Here is a 19,954-nt window from a genome sequence, read left to right as displayed (position 1 = left end):
GCCGCACGCGATACCGGTGTGGGACCCTAGGCGTCCACCGCACACAGACTGAAGGAGGTACTCTGTGGGGCAACTCTTTTGAACATCTGAAATACTATGTATCAAAACGAATTCCAGGAAAGAGAAGCATGCATTTTTATTGTTATTGTTTGTTGTTGTTTTGCTTCTGGATTTGTCTCTTTGAGGGGGAGCACAGAAATGGAGGGAGGGAGGATGAACAAATGCAGGTGTGGCATGCAGTAGACACTATGTGGAAAGTGAAAAATATGCCCACAAGCAACTTGTAGGCAGGGATGGGACAGGGAAATGGGGAAAGCAAAGGAAGGGCGTGTCCAAAAAGAACCGCACTCATTACCTGACTTATTCAATGGTGATGCCTCTATACATTCAGTAATAACAATGAAATTACATTTTTAAAAATAAGCCGGGTGCCAGTGGCTCATGCCGGTACTCAGGAAGCTGAGATGTGGTTCAAAGCCAGCCCAGGCAGGAAAGTCCGTGAGACTCTTATCTCCAATAAACCACTAGAAAAACTGAAAGTGGCTCTGTGGCTCAAGTGGTAGAGCTCTCACCTTGAGCTGAAGAACATGGGGACAGCGCTCAGGCCCTGAAGTTCAAGCCCCATAATTGACAAAAATAAATAAGTAAAACAAAATCATTATTCTTTTTTTTTTTTTTTTTTTTTGCCAGTGCTGGGGCTTGAACTCAGGGCTTGGGCACTGTCCCTGACCTTCTTTTGCTCAAGGCTGACACTCTACCACTTGAGCCACAGTGCCACTTCTAGCCTTTTCTGTTTATGTGGTACTGAGGAATTGAACCCAGGGCTTCATGCATGCTAGGCAAGCACTCTACCACTGAGCCACATTCCCAGCCCTAAAATTATTACTCTTGCCAGGCGCAGGTGGCTCACGCCTGTAGTCCTAGCTACTCAGGAGGCTGAGATCTGAGGATCATGGTTCAAAGCCAGCCTGGGCAGCAAAGTCCATGAGACTCTTATCTCCAATAAATCTCTAGAAAACTGGAAGTGGCGCTGTGGCTCAAGTGGTAGAGCACTAACCTTGAGCTGAAGAGCTGAGGGACAGCGCCCTGGCCCAGAGTTCAAGCCCCACGACCGACAAAAAAAAAAGGCAAAAAAAGATCATTACTCTTAAAAAAAAAAGTCTAATTAAAAAGTAACCCTGGACAAAGCCGTGAGAACACAGAGCACCAAAGACAGAGACCTGAGGAGGATCTCCGGGGGCAGTGGGGCCGGCCACGGGGCAGCAGCTACCATCTACCACCCTGGCAGCCACACACACAATGCCCTCAAAAGGAAGAAAGTCAACACTCAGCCTGATGAGCCAAGGCGCAATATGAATTTTTTTGTTTGTCTGTTTGCACTGGTCCTGGGCTCGAACTCAGGGCCTGGACACACTAAGCTCTCATGCTCAAGGCTAGAGTTCTACTACTTCTGGCTTTTGGTGATTAACTGGAGGTAAGCGTTTCACTTACTTTCCTGCCTAGGCTGACTCTAGGCTGCGATCCTCAGATCTCAGCCTCCTGAGTAGCTAGGATTAGAGTCGTGAGCCACTGACACCTACCTTTTGTTGTGCCTGTACTGGGGCTTGAACTCAGGGCCTGGATGCTGTCCCTTAGCTTTTTCACTCAAGGCTGACACTCTACCCCTTGAGCCACAGCTCCACTCCGGCCTTTGCTGGTTAATTGGAGATAAGAATCTCAGAGACTTTCCTGCTTGGGTTGGCTTCTCACTACGATCCTCAGATCTCAGTCTTCTGAGGATTATAGGGGTGAGCACCTAGCACCCAGCAAAATATGGGCATCTTTAAACTGAAAGATACCAAAGTGTCTGCCGTGACAGCCCTGTAGAGGGCGAGTCCGGGCCCCCCTCTCACCTCTGCAGTGGGCATAGGGCATGGTGAGGGTGTACTCCTCCCCGCGCTGCAGCAACGTGAGCGTCGCCTTGCCGTCCAGGAGGGCTGACAGGGAGTTCCCTGCAGAGGTGGGGCGAGACGGGGGAGGACTGGTGAGTGCAGACAGCTCCTGGCACACAGCCAGCCGCCAGCCCAGCCGGAGGCCCAGCACCTCCTGAGGGGCAGCTCTGAGGCTCACATTCCACAGAAGAAAGCCCTGTCCAGTGGGCGCCCAGCCTCCATCCTCAGAAGGGATTTAGCCTGCCGCAGGACGCGCGTGCTGTCACTGGGGCTTGAACTCAGGGCCTTTAGTGTTTTTACTCAAGGTTGGCACGCTACTACTTGAGCCGCAGTCAATTGGGGATAGTTCTCCTGGGTGCTCCTGCCTGGGCTGGCTTCAGTTGTCCGATCGCAGCCTCCTTGAGTAACTAGGATTACAGGTGAGAGCCGCTGGCACTAAGTGAGTCTACTGATTTATTTGCTTGGATTTACACATGCTTGCAGGGCTGAGATGGAAGTCAGGGCCTCTGCAGTGCTAGATCAGCACTTTACCTCCGAGCACCAGCCGGGGCCCCCTCTAAACCTATGCAAGTGGCTGGCGGCTGTGGCTGGACGGCCTGGCTCTGGACTGCGTCCTTCTAAGGTTCTCCTCCCCCACACTCCTCATGAGTTCTCTGCAGTCCTGAGCTGAGGGTGATGAGATCCAGATGCAGGATCTGAGCGCATTCACTGCGCACCCCCCCCCCAAGGGACAGGGATGGCACGTCAGGGCATCACCGAGGCGCTGGAGCCTGGACCTCCCCTCACTTCTCTGAGACCCAGGAAGCACGGAGGAGCCCCCTCCTCACCGTAGAACCTCGACTTGGCTGTGATGCTGCCGCTGATGCAGAACCCATCCTTCCGGTTGCTGACATGGAAGGCGGACACAGGCGGGTGGTGGGACACCTAGGAGTAGAGAAGGCTCTGGAGATGGCCCTGGGAGAGCAGAAGCACGCTCCCCTCCCCTCCCCGCCCTACCCCAGGGGCAGGCGTGAGGGCACTGGCAGGGGACCTCAGGGAAACAGGGCCTGGAAGCAGACTCAAATCCCGTAGCACCCGCTGAGTGTCCCCCTGGGAAATGCGACCCACTGCCTCCCACATCGGGTGACACTGTGCTTTCATGGCTGGCAGTGTCTGCGCCTTCCTGGACAATATCCCTGGGAGTGGTTGGCCAGGCAGGCTGCCCTCGGGGTCAGACCAGCCCCGCTACGGCCAGGAAGCCCACCCAAGCTGGGCGAGAGAGGTGGCCCATGGCCCGCAGGGCAGGTGTCTTGCCTGCTCCGCTATGTAGAAGGTGTGGCTGTTGGTCTCTGGGTGGCGCCAGCAGCAGCGGAAGGTCTCCCCTAAGATGGGGTTGTAGGGCTTCTTGATCCCCTGCCGGGAAGCATGGAGCCAGTAAAGAGCCAGGCTGGGCCGGGCACGGTGGGCATGGTGGGCGCTGGCATCACCGGGAGGGGTCTGCTGGGCTGCCAGCGTCCAGCCACAGCCCCACCACCAGAGTGGCCTGCTGGGCGCCCCGTGCCAGGATTCCATGAGCAAAGCACTATAACACCCTGCAGCCGGCGGCCTCCCGAGGCGCCACCCTCTTTCCTGCCGTCGCAGCCTGAGGCTGTTTTCCCAGGACTGGACTACGTGGGTCCTCTAGGAGCTAGGAACCCCCAGCATCACCTGGCATTCCTAGGGTTCTTCCACAGGAAGCCAGGACCTGCCTTAGTCTCTGAGGACCCCGGCCACAGCGGGGAGGCCAGGACCTTTCAGAATTGTATGGTGGCTCAGGGGACGGGGCTGCGTGGGCAGGGGCAATGGGGGGACGGGGCTGCGTGGGCAGGGGTGGCGGGGGGATGGGGCTGCATGGGCAGGGGTGCCCGGGGGACGGGGCTGCGTGGGCAGGGGTGCCCGGGGGACGGGGCTGCGTGGGCAGGGGTGCCCGGGGGACCTGGCAGGCTGCTGCAGTCCCTCTGTGCTGGGCTTCCTCACCTTGGGCTTCTTATAGAAGCCAGACAAGTACCATCTCAGCACGAGCTTCATGCGGCGGTAGGGGTCTTCCTCCGTGGCTGCCCTGCAGCAGGGTCGGGGCATTGGCTCCGGGCTGGGGTCCCCTCCATCTTCCCACCCCGGTCCCTTCTTACCACAGGATCTCCCTCTGCTCCACCCACCCTGGCCCGGACGATCCGGAGCCGCTGCCCCCGACCGGCCAGGAAGCCCTGAAGCAGGAGCACTCTCAGCCCCTCTCCCAAAGAGGCCACACACAGGAAGTGGGTCCTCTACCTAACCAGACTGCAGCGGGGCTGCCCGCCTCCAGGAAGCGCCTTGGGTGCACTGCCCTCGCCCACTTCCCCTGCCAGCCCGTGTGTGTGCCGCCCGCCCGCCCGCCCGCCCGCCCGCCCGCCGGGCACCTGGAGAGCAGGTCTGCGTGGTAGTAGTAGTCGGAGAGCTTGTTGAGGAAGGAGCGTGGCTCCAGCACAAACGTGGGCAGCACCACGCGCGACAGGTCCATGCCGGGCCGCAGCTGGCGCAGCAGCACCCACATCAGGTTCTTGTTTTCCTCTGACACTGTCTCCACCTGAGATGGCTCTCCTAGCTGCGGCAGAGGGTCCCCGTCAGGCCCCGGGAGCAGCGTAGGGCCCTGCCGGTGCCTGGAGCTGCTGGAGGGTGGTGGGGAAGGGGGCACAGTGTCCCCAGAAGGAGACGCAGGAGGTGGGGTGGCATCCCCTGCCCCCCTTCTGTGGCCCCTAAGCCGGCTCTGCAGCCTCAAGAGCCTGGCTTGGCTGTGTCGGAATCCTACCCTGCCCGGCATGATGCCACAAGCCCTTTCCTGCCTACGTATGCCCTCTTTGGTTCCTTGACTCCCCACCCCTGCCCCAAGTCCACATGTGGCCTGACTGGTCCTGGCCAGTGGGGCCTGTCTGTAGACTTCAGTGCCAGCCCCGAGGCCTGGAGCAGGTGGGCATTTGGACCTGCTGATCTTCCCATTTGTTAGTGGGTGAGGCAGCTGCTTAGAACTTGCTGCTCCAGGGCTGGGAAGGTGGCTCAGGGGTAGAGTGCTCGCCTCACATGCACAAGGCCCTGGGTTCAATTCCTCAGCACCACACAAGCAGAAAAAGCCAGAAGTGGCGCTGTGGCTCAAGCAGTAGGGCGCTAACCTTGAGCTGAAGAGGCTGAGGAACAGCGCCCAGGCTGAGTTCAATCCCCACAACCAACCAAAACACACACACACACACACCACCACCACCACCAACAACAACAACTTGCTGCTCCATTGAAAAACAGAGAAACAAAAATCAAAAAGAAAAACACTATTACCGGTGTCCATGGCACATGACTGTAATCTCAGCTACTTAGGAGGCAGGGATCTGGGCATCAAGGTTCAAAGCCAGCCTGGGCAGAAAAGCCCATGAGACTCTCATCTCCAATTAACTAGCAAGAAGCCAGAAACGGAGCTGGGGCTCAAGGGGTTAAGTGCTAGCCTTAAGCAAAAATGGCAGGTAAGAAAGAGTTTAGAGCTCTGGGCTGGGAAGGGGGCTTAGCGGTAGAGTGCTGGCTTAGCATGCATGAAGCCCTGGGTTCGATTCCTCAGTACTACATAAGCAGAAAAAGCCCGAAGTGGCACTGTGGCTCAAGTGGTAGAGTGCTAGCCCTGAGCAAAAGAAGTTCAGTGCCCAAGCTCTGAGTTCAAGTCCCAGAACTGGCAAAAAAGAAAAAAAAAAGGAGTTCAGAGCTCTAAGTTCAAGCCTCAGCACTGGCACAAAAGTAGAATCTTAAAATTGTTTTGTCTCTGGATGTGGTGGGGCATGCCCTAACCCCAGCTACCCAGAAGGTAGAGGTAGGAGGATCACTGTAGGAGGTGGGCTTGGAGCAAAAGCTAGAGATCCTACCTAAAATAGATGAATAAAGCAAAAGAGTTTAAGGTCCTGAGGTCAATTCTCAGTACTGTCTTCCCCCTCAGGAATCTGGACTAAGTCTGGTGTAAGGAAAGCCATGTGCATGGCAGATACCGTCCCACCCCTGCAAAGGCCAGCATGACCCATGTGTTTGTGTCACAGGGCAAGACGTGACACAAACTGGGGCCTCTAGCCTCAGGCTCTTGCTGCCTTCGAAAGGATTCCAAATGTCACAAACCCACTGAGTCCCTACTGCACCCAGCAGCAGCTCTTTCTCCTAGTGTTCCTCCCACAGCAGCCCCACCTTCTGGCCAGAACCTGGCCAATACAGGTCTGGCCCCACCCTAAGCCCGCCCCCTTCCTCTAACCAATCCATGCCAGCCCCATCCTGAGCCGCCCCCTTCCTCTAACCAATCCATGCCAGCCCCATCCTGAGCCAGCCCCTTTCCCTGACCAATCCATGCCAGCCCCACCTCAGTCCTGCACCTTCCCCTAGCCAATCCACATTCAGCCACGCCCTGAGCCAATCTATGCCAGCCTGGCCCAGAGTCCCCCATTCCCCTGCTCTACCACACCTTGGCAGCTCCCCTACCAGGACTGGGCCAGGCTGGGCCTGCGCCCCCTCCGCCTCCCCGCCCCTGTCGGGGGTCATGCGTGGACCTCACTCTGCAGGATGCACACAGGGCTGCTCTGGTGGGGACAGGGCATGTCGCCCTGTGGTGTGGGGCCTGGGTCGCTGGAAGGGGCAGACACTGCTTTATGAGTGAGCAGGCTCTTGACTGACACGGTGATCTCTCCCTCCCATTCACAGGTTCAGCAAGGATGTCCTGTGACACGTGACACCTTCAAGGGACATCCCCAGAGGCCAAACGCCCGACTGCCTGATCATGAACTTCTAGCTTTCAAACCTGGGAGCTGAATAAACTTCTCTTCTCTGTAAAGAACCCCCTGTCATGTTCTTTGTCATACAATGGAAAATGGAATAAAATGCCATAACAAGAGACCCTAAGAACGCAAACCCCCTTTTCTGTCACTCCAGGGGCTGCGCAGCCTGTGGAGCTGTTGCTGCCTCCCTTCCACCATCACACCAGAGTGGCTGACTGCTAACTAGAGCCCCGGCTTCACAGCACCCCGAGGGCAAGGCAGTTTACTCCTCCATCTCTCCTAGCTAGTTAAGGACTGGTGCACCCTTCCTTCCTTCCTCTCTCCCTCCCCCTCCCTTCCTCCCTCCCTTCCTTTCTTTTCTTGTGCTAGTCCTGGGGCTAGAACTCAGGGCTCTAACTGAAGGCACAGCTCTACTTCAGCTTTTTTTGGTGATTGATTGGAGATAAGAGTCTCCCTGACTGTCCAGCCCGGGCTGGCTTCGAACCACAATCCTCAGATCTCAGCCTCCTGAGTAGCTCAGATTACAGGTGTGAGCCACAGGTGCCTGGCTTCTGCATCTCTTCATAAGATGCATGCAGTGTCCACAGGGTCTCACGGCAGCCACTCAGCCTGGCTCTGCCCCTGTCTTTTGGGCTCAGGCATGAATGGTCTCTGTTCCCAGAGCACCATGTTCCCTGTCATTCAAAGACACCCTGACCACCCACGCAGGGCACCCCAGCAGCCTGCCATAAACCCTGTCCCCATGGACCTGGCTCCCGGGCTCCCTGAATCCTTTGAGTGAGTGAAGTCAGCTTTCCACTACCACGTCAAATATGAGAGATAATCAACTTATGAAGAGATGAGAGGAGTTGCAGCCTGTGATCGTTTGGGCCCTGTTGCTTTTGGACCGCTGGCAAGGCAGCGCATCGTAGCAGGAGCATGTGGTTGGGAAAGCCATTCACCTCATGGACGGGAGGCAAGAGATGGGAAGAAGCCAGTCTTCCAGTCCCCTTTGAAGCCACACCCCCAATGACCTAACTTCCTCCCTTGAGGCTCTAGCTCCTAAAGGCATCACAGCACCTTCCTAACACCGTGCTGGGGAACAGGCCTTGGACTCGGCTACAGCCTGATGGTGAGGGGTGCTCACCCACCAGGACAGTGCTGTCCACTCGCTGCAACAGGGCAGAGACCCCGTGTGCATTCACCAGCACCCACCCGACCTGCCTCCTCACCTCTCCTAGCTCCTCCTGAGCCTGCTCCACGTACGTGGTCCCCCTTGGCAGCGCCCCGGGACTCTCCACCTTGTCGCTTCCACTCTCGTTGGTCTTCTGGCTGTGGTCCTGCGTCTCTGTGTCCGAGTCCTCTGCATTCTCTCGCTCAGACTTGTCTGAGAACGCATCGTTGTCCAGGTGGTTCTCCAGGGAAGATCCGTTCAGGCTGGAAGGTGGAGGGGACTGTGGGTGTCCAGTCAAAGGCCAGTCAGTCACTGGGGAGTCTGGACCCTCACTGTGGGCTTCACACACTGTCCTGTGGCTAACAGCCCACAGTGGCAGCATTTGGAGCGACTGCCTCCAGTCTCTGCGGGAGCAAGCAGGGCCTGCAGCAGAGGGACAAGTCGGTAGCCTCCGGGGGCTGTGAATCCGCAGTGGCCGGCTCCCTCCACCTCCCGCCTACAGCGACAGCGTGGGCTGACCATCGCCTGCCTGCCCAGCCACTCACGGGGACAGGTCCTGATCTGGGGGGAGGGCGGCGGAGGCGGGCAGCCCGCAGAGGGAGGAGGGCGACCCATCGGGCGACGACCCCGGCTCCCCGTCGCGGCCCTGCTCGCAGGGGCTCAGTCGAGGCAGACTGGAGCAGCGCAGGGCCAGCTCCAGGGCGTCCAGCCAGCAGCGACCTGGAGAGGGGCCGGACAACAGCGTGGGCCTTCCTCCCCAAACCCCGTCCTCGCCACGGACCCCACCCCTCAGCCTCTTCACTGGCTGGTCCTGCAGGAGCCCTGTCCAGCTAGGGAGCCCACCCTGCTGGCCACCCCTCACCTTGTCCCACTGGGGTCCCTGGGGACGCTTCATGTGCACACGCGTGTGTGTTTGCGTGTGGGTGTGAGCGTGGGGGAGCACTGGGCAGACGTCGGGACCCTCGAGTGTCTGTGGACTCCTGCACAGGCTCAGGCAGCTTTCCAGAGCCTCACAAGACATGGCACCGACAGCCGGCTAAGGGCGGGACAGTAAGAGAGCCCCAGGTCACACACTCAGAGCTCGCCCTCCACCTGTGGCCGGCCTGCAGATTCCTCCTGCAGAGGGGGAGAGGCAGGGTGGGGTGCCAGGGCCCCTGCTGGCACTCACCATCAGACTCGGAGGCGGCCCTGAAGATCAGGTAGCTGCTGGGCAGGGGCTGGGTGATGGAGCCCACACTCTCGCCTTTTGGGCCCTGGAGAGGCAGAGACCCGCCGGGGTCAGGCGCCCACCGGGGTCGGGTGTCCGCCAGGCAGGCCCGGAGGGCAGCAAGAGGGCGGGGCGGGGGCTCCGCCGGGCGGGGCTTCATCAGCAGATGGAGTCCAGGGTGCCCAGGTTCTCCCAGTGTCAGGGACGCGCAGGGCGTTTGGGCGAATGCACGGCAAGCAGCAGGTGGGCTTCCTTCCGGAGGCCCCACCACTCCACGGCCGTGTGACAAGGGGCAGCCTGGCTTTCGGAAGATGTGTGTGCCGACGAGCCGTTCTGCTTTCTGCTTTTGGTCTGGTGTCTACTGAGTCCCACCAGACAGCAGTGCCGTGGCCTACGCTAGGTTTTGGCATGGGGGTGATTTCACTGTCTGGGGGCTGACGCCAGCGTTCCGTGCGTGTCAGAGGTCAAGGAGGGCGAGCTGGGAGGCCCCGCAGGGCAGGCATGTGAGATGCATTTTTTGTTTGGTATTTGCAACTTACAGTGGGCTTATTCGAATGGGATCTTTTGTGTGTGTGTGTCGGTCATGGGGCCTGAACTCTGGGCCTGGGTGCTGTCCCTCACTCAGCTCTTCAGCTCAAGGCTAGCGCTCTACCACTTGAGCCACAGCGCCACTTCCGGCTTTTTTTTCTTTTTGCTTATGTGGTGCTGAGGAATCGAACCCAGGGCCTCTGGCTTGCAAGGCAAGCACTCTACCACTGAGCCACCTTCCCAGCCCGAATGGGATCTTTTTTGTGTGTGTGTCGGTCATGGGGCCTGAACTCTGGGCCTGGGCGCTGTCCCTCAGCTCTTCAGCTCAAGGCTAGCGCTCTACCACTTGAGCTACAGTGCCACTTCTGGCTTTTTCTGCTTATGTGGTGCTGAGGAATCGAACCTAGGGCCTCAGGCTTGCAAGGCAAGCGCTCTACCACTGAGCCACGTTCCCAGCCCCATCGAATGGGATCTTAATCATCAGCAAGGGAAGGCCTTTGTTACAAATGCCGTCTGGCAGGGCACCAATGGCTCATGCCTGTAATCCTAGCTAGTCAGGAGGCTGAGATCTGAGGATCGCAGTGAAGCCAACCTGGGCAGTGAAGTCTGTAAGTCTTACCTCTACTAAACTACCACAACAAGCCTGAAGTGGAGCTGTAGCTTCAGTGGTCTACAGCATCAACCATGAGCAAAAGCTCAGAGGCAGGGCCCAGGCCCTGAGTTCAAGCCCCAGGACCGGCATAACAAAGAAACCGCCAAACCTGGTCACTGGTGTGAGATGTGGACTCTCCCTGAGCTGTGGGGTGAGTCCTGGCTGGGCAGCTCTGCCCCGGGCCCCCGAAGCCCACCGTGCACTGGGAGTATGGAGGCCGCGGGCCCGGGAAGGGGGGGCCTCCTCCCGCTATGGACTGCTCCCCCAGCCCGCCTGGTGTGCAGTACCTTCACGGCCCAGACAGACTGGTCGAGTGGGTGGAAGAGCTTGAAGCAGAAGCCGTCTTTCTTGGAGGGGCGCTCGAGCAGCTGGCAGCAGTGCAGCAGGACGGTGCCCACCCAGTGGCCCACCTTGGGGGTCTTGTAGATGAGCAGCACCCCCGGCTTCAGCACGCACCACAGCTTTGTCCAGCTCTTCAGGGTGCCCCGGATCTGCACGGGGGCGGGAGGTCGTGGGGCCTTAGCCGCCGGCCCGGGGGCCCCCTGCTGTGACCCAGGCAGGGCCTAGCACTCCCCAGAGCGCCAGGACATGAGTTCAAAGCCCCAGGAACAAACAGAGCTCAGAGCCACCCAGCCTGTGACTTCCTTTCGGAGAATATTTTTCTTCTTTGTGCCAGTTCTGGGGCTTGAACTCAGGGCCTGGACGCCGTTTCTTAGCTTTTTCATTCAAGGCTGGTTGTTCTACTCGAGCCACAGCTTTGCTTCCAGCTTTTTGGTGGTTAATTGGAGATATAAGCCCCATAGGCTTTCCTGCTGGCTTTGCAGTGTGATCCTCAGATCTCCGCCTGAGTAGCTGGGATTACAGGTGTGAGCCATGGTGTCTGGCTCACTGGCCATGTCTAATTTCATCTTGTGTCTTTCCTTGGTACATTTTCCTTCACAACTTTGAGGGAAGGGGTCCCACAGAGGCTGGGCTCCCCTAAACTCGACTCACTTTCTTCCCAGCCAGCGAGGGCTGGATCCTTTAACCTCCACTGTGCAGAGAGGGACCCTGAGGCTCAGGGGCTGACTTGACCTGACTCCAACCCTCGGTTCTCTCCTGGGAAGCCAGGGGACCCCTCCCCCCTTCCCCAGGACTCTGAGACCCCAGCCAGCAAACCAGGACACCCAGGCGTAATGGGGAGGGAGGGTAGGGGGGCCCCTGCTTGGGCCCCGCCCACTGATGGACATTCCAGCAAGGAGAGGACACAGACGTGGACGGCCCTGTGACCAGAGGCAGGAACGCAGTGGGGCTGCGGACGCCCGTGGGAGCAGCAGAGCCTTGGGAGGGGTGGACTTTGTACTGAGGCCACCTGTCACCACAAGCCCCAGGACACTGACGGGCTTGCCGTGACACGCCCCGCAGCGCCCGTACCTTCAGGCTGTCGGCCATGATGACCACGCTGCGGTCGGTCAGGGCGCTGAACAGCTGCCTTGTAGCTCTCTTCTTCTCCTGCCGGTAGCTCTCTTTCTGCGCCTGCATCCGGGGTGCGGGCCCGGGTCACGGGAGAGCCCCCAGCGACCCCAAATCCTCCCATCACCCGGCGAGAGCAGAGGCGGGGGGGAGGTGGAGGGGGGCAGCCACCCAACACGGCCGTGGACCCGCCCATCCCGGGGCTCACCTTGAGGACCTCCTTCTTGGAGACCCTGGCTGTCGGGGACACACACTCCTTGTGAGACCCGGTGTGCACCCTGTGCTCCGCCTGCAGGAGAGGGAGGCGTAGGTTGTGGCACCGCCTGGGGCAGCACAGAGTGCGGCCCGCCCCTCCTGCGTGCCGTGGGGGGGGCGTGGGGCAGCGGGGGCCGAGGGCAGCAGCAGCAGCCGTGCGCTGGCCCGGCCCCGCCTGGCCCCGCCCTGCGCTGAGCACCCAGCCCACCTGCAGGACCCCTACAGAAATAACTGGCAAAATGGAGTTGAGAACGGCTGACCCTGATCCTGGTCCTGGATTCAGAATATATAAAGAACCCTGACAAAACAGCAACAGAAAGGCAACTCAACCAAAAGCTGGAGGAGGGCCTGAAGAGATGTTCCCCAAAAGGGAGCTGCAGATGGGTGGCAAGCGCCAGGAGATGCAAACCACACTGCAGTGTGGGGTCTCTGGGGCGTCTCTCCAGGACTGCTATGCTAACTTCAGAAAACAAAATAGGTGTGCATGAAGCCATGGGTTCGATTCCTCAGTACCACATACACAGAAAAAGCTCAAGTGGTAGAGCGCTCTCACCTTTAGCTGAAGAGCTCAGGGACAGCACCCAGGCCCAGAGATCAAGAACCACAAGCCACAAAACAAACAGAAAGTGGGCTGGGGTGTTGGGGCTGTGGGGGAGTCGAGGGCTGTGGGGGAGTCGGGGACTGTGGGGAGTCGGGGGCTGTGGGGAGTCGGGGGCAGTGGGGGAGTCGGGGGCTGTGGGGAGTGGGGGGCTGTGGGGGAGTCGGGGACTGTGGGGAGTCGGGGGCTGTGGGGGAGTCGGAGGCTGTGGGGAGTCGGGGGCTGTGGGGGAGTGGGGGCTGTGGGGGAGTCGGGGGCTGTGGGGAGTCGGGGGCTGTGGGGGAGTCGGGGATTGTAGGGGAGTGGGGGTTGTGGGGGAGTCGGGGGCTGTGGGGAGTCGGGGGCTGTGGGGGAGTCGGGGATTGTAGGGGAGTGGGGGTTGTGGGGGAGTCGGGGGCTGTGGGGGAGTCGGGGGCTGTGGGGAGTCGGGGACTGTGGGAGTCGGGGGCTGTGGGGGAGTCGGGGATTGTAGGGGAGTGGGGGTTGTGGGGGAGTCGGGGGCTGTGGGGGAGTCGGGGGCTGTGGGGAGTCGGGGACTGTGGGAGTCGGGGGCTGTGGGGGAGTCGGGGATTGTAGGGGAGTGGGGGTTGTGGGGGAGTCGGGGGCTGTGGGGGAGTCAGGGGCTGTGGGGGAGTCGGGGGCTGTGGGGGAGTCGGGGACTGTGGGGGAGTCGGGGGCTGTGGGGAGTCGGGGGGCTGTGGGGGAGTGGGGGCTGTGGGGAGTCGGGGGCTGTGGGGGAGTCGGGGGCTGTGGGGGAGTCGGGGATTGTAGGGGAGTGGGGGTTGTGGGGGAGTCGGGGACTGTGGGGAGTCGGGGGCTGTGGGGGAGTCGGGGGCTGTGGGGGAGTCGGGGATTGTAGGGGAGTGGGGGTTGTGGGGGAGTCGGGGACTGTGGGGAGTCGGGGGCTGTGGGGGAGTCGGGGGGCTGTGGGGAGTCGGGGACTGTGGGAGTCGGGGGCTGTGGGGGAGTCGGGGATTGTAGGGGAGTGGGGGTTGTGGGGGAGTCGGGGGCTGTGGGGAGTTGGGGGCTGTGGGGAGTCGGGGGCTGTGGGGGAGTCGGGGGCTGTGTGGAGTCGGGGATTGTAGGGGAGTGGGGGTTGTGGGGGAGTCGGGGGCTGTGGGGGAGTCGGGGGCTGTGGGGAGTCGGGGACTGTGGGAGTCGGGGGCTGTGGGGGAGTCGGGGATTGTAGGGGAGTGGGGGTTGTGGGGGAGTCGGGGGCTGTGGGGAGTCGGGGGCTGTGGGGGAGTCGGGGACTGTGGGGAGTCGGGGGCTGTGGGGGAGTGGGGGCTGTGGGGAGTCGGGGGCTGTGGGGAGTCGGGGGCTGTGGGGGAGTCGGGGGCTGTGGGGAGTCGGGGGCTGTGGGGGAGTCGGGGGCTGTGGGGGAGTTGGGGATTGTAGGGGAGTGGGGGTTGTGGGGGAGTCGGGGACTGTGGGGAGTCGGGGGCTGTGGGGGAGTCGGGGGCTGTGGGGGAGTCGGGGATTGTAGGGGAGTGGGGGTTGTGGGGGAGTTGGGGACTGTGGGGAGTCGGGGACTGTGGGGAGTCGGGGGCTGTGGGGGAGTCGGGGGCTGTGGGGAGTGGGGGACTGTGGGAGTCGGGGGCTGTGGGGGAGTCGGGGATTGTAGGGGAGTGGGGGTTGTGGGGGAGTCGGGGACTGTGGGGAGTCGGGGGCTGTGGGGAGTCGGGGGCTGTGGGGGAGTCGGGGGCTGTGGGGGAGTCGGGGGCTGTGGGGAGTCGGGGACTGTGGGGAGTCGGGGGCTGTGGGGAGTCGGGGGCTGTGGGGGAGTCGGGGGCTGTGGGGGAGTCGGGGGCTGTGTGGAGTCGGGGATTGTAGGGGAGTGGGGGTTGTGGGGGAGTCGGGGGCTGTGGGGGAGTCGGGGGCTGTGGGGAGTCGGGGACTGTGGGAGTCGGGGGCTGTGGGGGAGTCGGGGATTGTAGGGGAGTGGGGGTTGTGGGGGAGTCGGGGGCTGTGGGGAGTCGGGGGCTGTGGGGGAGTCGGGGACTGTGGGGAGTCGGGGGCTGTGGGGGAGTGGGGGCTGTGGGGAGTCGGGGGCTGTGGGGAGTCGGGGGCTGTGGGGAGTCGGGGGCTGTGGGGGAGTCGGGGGCTGTGGGGGAGTTGGGGATTGTAGGGGAGTGGGGGTTGTGGGGGAGTCGGGGACTGTGGGGAGTCGGGGGCTGTGGGGGAGTCGGGGGCTGTGGGGGAGTCGGGGATTGTAGGGGAGTGGGGGTTGTGGGGGAGTCGGGGACTGTGGGGAGTCGGGGACTGTGGGGAGTCGGGGGCTGTGGGGGAGTCGGGGGCTGTGGGGAGTGGGGGACTGTGGGAGTCGGGGGCTGTGGGGGAGTCGGGGATTGTAGGGGAGTGGGGGTTGTGGGGGAGTCGGGGACTGTGGGGAGTCGGGGGCTGTGGGGAGTCGGGGGCTGTGGGGGAGTCGGGGGCTGTGGGGGAGTCGGGGGCTGTGGGGGAGTCGGGGGCTGTGGGGAGTCGGGGACTGTGGGGAGTCGGGGGCTGTGGGGGAGTCAGGGATTGTAGGGGAGTGGGGGTTGTGGGGGAGTCGGGGGCTGTGGGGGAGTCGGGGGCTGTGGGGAGTCGGGGGCTGTGGGGGAGTGGGGGTTGTGGGGGAGTCGGGGGCTGTGGGGGAGTCGGGGGCTGTGGGGGAGTCGGGGGCTGTGGGGGAGTCGGGGGCTGTGGGGGAGTTGGGGTTAGTGGGAAGGGAGGAAGTTCAGGAGGTGGAGGTAGAGATGCACAGCACCACAATGGCGCCCCCTGCTGTGCCTTAGAGATTGGTCAAGATGCCGGTACCAGTGGCTTACACCTGTAATCCTGGCTACTCAAGAGGCTGAGATATGAGAATCGAGGTTCAAAGCCAGCCCAGGAAGAAAAGTCTGTGAGACTCTTACATCCAATTACAACTAGCAAAAAGCTGGAAGTGGGGCTGTGGCTCAAATGGTAGAGCCAAGGCTAAGTTTAAGCCTGGACTGGCGCACGCGAGCGCGCGCGCACACACACACACGCACACACACACATACACACACACACACACACACGCACACACACATACGCACGTACACACACAGGCACACACACACGCACACACACAGGCACACACACACACACACACGCACACACACACACACACACACACATGGGGAGAGGGATCATGAACTCCCCCTGACGGGTGAGGTAACAGAGGTAACAGAGGTAACAGAGGCCAGGGCTATCTCCAACTCCACTGTCCTCGGCTCAGGACCACCAGCGTCAGCCAGCGCCTGGGGCCATGGCACCGAGACCCTCTGGGGAAGAGAGGGTGACGGCCCCAAGGCTCGCCAAGCCCAGGCTCTAGAACCCAGTGTCCTGGAGAGAGCACACGGCCGATGGAACAGCGCCCAGCAGTCTGGGTGCAGCCTGTGTCGGGAGGCGCTCTCCCACGGGGGTCCTCCCGCGCTCCCCCAGTGGCGCACTGGGTTATCCCTGGGCCCAGCAGGGCCGGGCGGGCTTGGCTGCCCCTGGCCGGGCTCCCTGTCCTGGGTCTTACCGGTGGTGGCTTTGTGACGGAGCCCGGGGTCAGGGGCTCTTCATCCCCTGATGGTGACACACCATTGGAGTCCATGTCCTTTCCTGCAAGAGAGCAGCCGGGTGAGCAGGTGGGCCAGGCTCCTCGGCAGGAGGCACCGGAGCAGGCCTGGGAGGGGCAGGAAGCCACCAGCGAGCAGAGGGGTGGTGGCGAGCCCCAGCCCTGGGAGGGACCCGAGCCAGGGGGAGGAAGCTGGGGAGCTGGCTGCAAATGGGTGATGATGTGTGACTTGGGTCTCTGAGGAAGGCAGTGCCAGGCTTGAGGCACCCTGGGCTCAGGGTCTGGAGGCCACTGCCCTGAGTGCTGGGGGAGGAGGGTCGATCTGAGCTGGGGAAGTGGCCACACCTTGCTCCGCACACTCCAGGCCTACAGGAAGGAGCTGGCCACTTCCTGTGGCTGGTGAACCGTGGTGCCAAGCAGCAATGGTACGGCCTGGGTTGATGCCCTGCACATCACAGGCTGGGCACAGGTGGGCAGAAAGGACTGACACCCACAGAGCTAGCAGGGGCGGGGGGCTCTGGGGACCCCTCCCTGCAGCACAGGGAGGACCCAGGAGCATCCAGCATGTGAAATTCCACTTTCTGGCCTGGAGGCGGCTGGACCCTAGAGCCAAGCCCAGAATCCATGCCCCTGCCCTGGCCTCAGTGGGGGTCAGCAGGGGCCCCGGCTGCCCGGAGGCCAGGGGCAGTGCAGCAGACAGGGCTGGGAGGACTCAAGCCCTCTGAACAGCTTGGAGCAGAGGCTGGTGCTGATTGTTCTACTTGCAAGTGCTCTACCATTTGAGCCACAGCTCCACTTCCAGCTTTTTGCTGGTTAATTGGAGATAAGAGTCTGACTTTCCTGGCTGGCTAACTTTGAACCCTGATCCTCAGATCTCAGCCTCCTGAGGAGCTAGGATTATAGGGGTGAGCCACCGGTACCCGGTCTACCCAGCATTTTAAGGCATGGTGAACCTTTCGTCCACCCACCCCAGTCTCCAGTGTGGGGCCCAGCAGAGCAGGTGTGGCTCAGGCAGGCCACCCAGCGGCTGCGGACCCAGGAGGGCCCAGCACCGACCTGGGCTGACGGGGCCGAGTTCGTTCTCACAGCCCAAGAGCAGGTGCCGTGTGAGTTTCCGGGGGTCTGTCTTCTGCGGGGTGGAGGTGGGAGGACACAGCGAGAAACGACGCCGGAGGAAGGCCTCTTCCTTCATGGCGTGGGTGCTCGGGGCCCTCTGGAAGAGGAAGAGAGCGAGCAGGGTCAGGCACAGGGCTGTGCAGGCAGGGGCCAGCCAGCCGGGAAAGCCACGAAGCCAGTGCGGATGGGGACCAGAGGCCTGGCCTGGCCCAGGACCCAGCAGACGGCTGGGTCTACGGGACACTCCGGTGGACCCGGGGGACTACTGGCTGCACTGGCCTGTTAGACTCCCTCCTGGCATTGGCATATTGGCATTTCATGGTGGGAGACAGCCATAACACAGACATGGCCAATAGCAGGTGCATACAGAGAGCAGAGGAAAGAACAGGTGGCCGCACAGTGCCCCAGGAGATGCTGACAGCAGACTGGGCTCTCCGGGCCTGATCTGCCCCTCACCTCAAGATCCCTCCCACCCTCACCCCCTGATCCCTGCCCAAGTGCTGTGGGTCATATCCTGCCCTGTGTGCTAGGGCTTGAACTCAGGGCCTGGGCACTGTCCCTGAGCTTGTGGGCTCAACGCTGGTGCTTTACCACTTGAGCCACAGCTCCACTTCCAGCTTTTTGGTGGCTAATTGGAGATGAACTTCCTGCCTGGGTTGGTTTTGAACTGTAATCCTCAGATCTCAGCCTCCTGAATAGCTAAGATTGCAGGTGTGAGCCACCAGTGCCTGGTCACGGCACGTAATGAGAAGACTCAGGAACGCTCAAGCCAGGTGCACTTGGTTCACATCCAGCCCCAGATGCTGGGCTCCTGCATTGTAGTGCAGTGTGGCATGAGGTGGCAGGAAGCAGCCTTGGGGCACAAAGGCATGGAGCAGCGTGGGACGGCCCTGCAGCCCACCCTGCTCCTGCCTCCTGCTGGGCAGATCTGCACACAGCGCGTTCCCCAGACGCTCATAGTCCCGCTCCGGCAGTCCCAGTTGAGGGCACTGGACCCACCCAGCCTTGCCCATCCTCCAGGTGGCAGAATCCTGACCCTGAGAACAGCAGGCCTGGCTGTGGACACCGAGGTGCTGGGGGGACTGAAGGCCTTGGCTCCCTGTCCTGTGTCTGCTCCCACCATGAACCCCTCGAACACCTATCGACCTACCAACCTACGGGGAATTCCCCCTGGCCCACCTTTCTGGGTGGGGATGGAGCTCCAGCCTCCCGGCTGACTGGTGGCTCTGAGCAGGGCAAAGGACAAAGGCCCCCCCTTCCTCCGATGGCCCTGCCCCCATCCCCCTACACACACACAGTCTCTCCTGCTGGCTCTGGAGGCCAGGTGGAGCTTCAAGAGTGGGCATGGCCACTGGACAACATGCTGAAAATGAACTGGTGAGAATGGGAGGGAAAAACTGGGAGAGAGCAAGGGAAGGGGTGACACTGTCCAAAAGGAAAGGTCCTCTCTACCTGACCTACGTGTCACCCCTCTGTACCTCCCCTTTGTAATAACAGTAACATTTAAAAAAAATAAATAGAAAAAAAAGTGGGCAGAGTGCTTGGGGTGTCAGTGGATCTAGGGGCTCCTGCCCACAGCCCAGGCCCATGGGTGGCCCTGCTCACTCACATGCCCAGCCAAGGTTTACTGCCCCCCCCCCCCCCCCCGTCCCCAGCACGGGATGGCCAGGGTGTGTGGGTCCGCTCTGGCCTTGGAGGTCTCAGGCAGCGAGGGCCACCAGGTGGCGTGGTAGGCACGGTGGCTGGGCAGGTCCCCGCCCAGAGCCTCCCTCCCTCCCAGCGGGCTCGGGCGGGCAGAGGGCTTCTCCCTGCCCAGCTCGGGGATGGCTCAAGACCCAGCCTGGCCACCGGTCACCTGGATGCCTTTATCCTCAGAACCCACCCAGAGCCTTCTCTGAGGGGTCAGGCGGTCCCAGGCTCCTTACTGCGCATTCTGTCATTCACTCACGTGGACACTGTGCTGCTCCCCTCCCTCTCTCCCTTCCATCTGTTCACTTCTGTTCTCCTTATACCTATCATCCATCCACCCACCCACCTATCTACCCTTCCATCCTTCCATTCATCCCTCCACCTACCTACCCCTCCACCCATCCCCACCCACCCCATCCACCCACCCCCACCCCTCCACTCCCCCCACCTCTCCACTCCCCCCCACCCCTCCACCTCCACCCACCCACCCATCTACCCCTCCACTCCCCCCACCCCTCCACTCCCCCCCCACCCCTCCACCTCCACCCACCCCCCACCCACCTGCAGGCCAGCAGGGTCCCCAGACTCCTCTCACCACCCAGCATTGGAGTCACAGCTGCTAAAGTCAGTGGCGCAGTGGCTTCTCCGCCCTTCCTCCTGCCTGAGTTTGACGGCGCTGCTAGCCAATGGCTGGCGGTGCCACACAGGACCGGGACAGGGACGTGCGTTCACAGTCGCGCATCCCTTCCCATCATGACCCTGGTCCTGGGTGGCCCTCATCTCACCCATGCAGGTCCAGCCACACTGGCAGGTGAAAATGCCGGTCCTGTGCTCTGACGGGCTGCACTGCACTGCCAGTGCCGTTGGCCCAGGGGCTGGTCCAGTCACATCCCAAGCTTTGGAGAGGGCGTGTCCCCCAGGTTCTGCCGTACACTGCGAATTCCCCACACAGCTCTGGGGCTCCTGGGTGCCCTCCTGGGCAATCCTTCCCCTTCGGTGGTGCTAGGAATTGAACCCG

At 61.5% G+C, this 19,954-nt stretch overlaps 1 protein-coding gene across 3 annotated transcripts in view; it reads right to left on the bottom strand.

Annotated features, from left to right (window-relative positions):
* The window catches only part of Osbpl5 (oxysterol binding protein like 5), a 63,790-nt gene that overhangs the window by 8,296 nt on the left and 35,540 nt on the right, over positions 1–19,954 (bottom strand). For all 3 annotated transcript variants that reach the window (XM_070009668.1, XM_070009672.1, XM_070009669.1), the window contains exons 2-14: positions 17,188–17,344; positions 16,093–16,175; positions 11,916–11,996; positions 11,669–11,770; positions 10,543–10,746; positions 9,037–9,121; positions 8,414–8,588; positions 7,927–8,131; positions 4,346–4,530; positions 3,927–4,008; positions 3,225–3,323; positions 2,759–2,855; positions 1,893–1,991 (exon numbers count right to left, since the gene is read on the bottom strand). In XM_070009668.1, the coding sequence (XP_069865769.1) occupies positions 1,893–1,991; positions 2,759–2,855; positions 3,225–3,323; positions 3,927–4,008; positions 4,346–4,530; positions 7,927–8,131; positions 8,414–8,588; positions 9,037–9,121; positions 10,543–10,746; positions 11,669–11,770; positions 11,916–11,996; positions 16,093–16,175; positions 17,188–17,344 (1,654 nt within the window). The remainder of the gene's footprint in view (positions 1–1,892; positions 1,992–2,758; positions 2,856–3,224; positions 3,324–3,926; positions 4,009–4,345; positions 4,531–7,926; positions 8,132–8,413; positions 8,589–9,036; positions 9,122–10,542; positions 10,747–11,668; positions 11,771–11,915; positions 11,997–16,092; positions 16,176–17,187; positions 17,345–19,954) is intronic.

Source organism: Dipodomys merriami, unplaced genomic scaffold (assembly GCF_024711535.1).
Source record: "Dipodomys merriami isolate MVZ:Mamm:240054 unplaced genomic scaffold, mDipMer1.0.p SCAF_78, whole genome shotgun sequence".
Taxonomy (NCBI): Eukaryota; Metazoa; Chordata; class Mammalia; order Rodentia; family Heteromyidae; genus Dipodomys; species Dipodomys merriami.
This window is presented reverse-complemented; position numbering and strand designations above follow the sequence as displayed.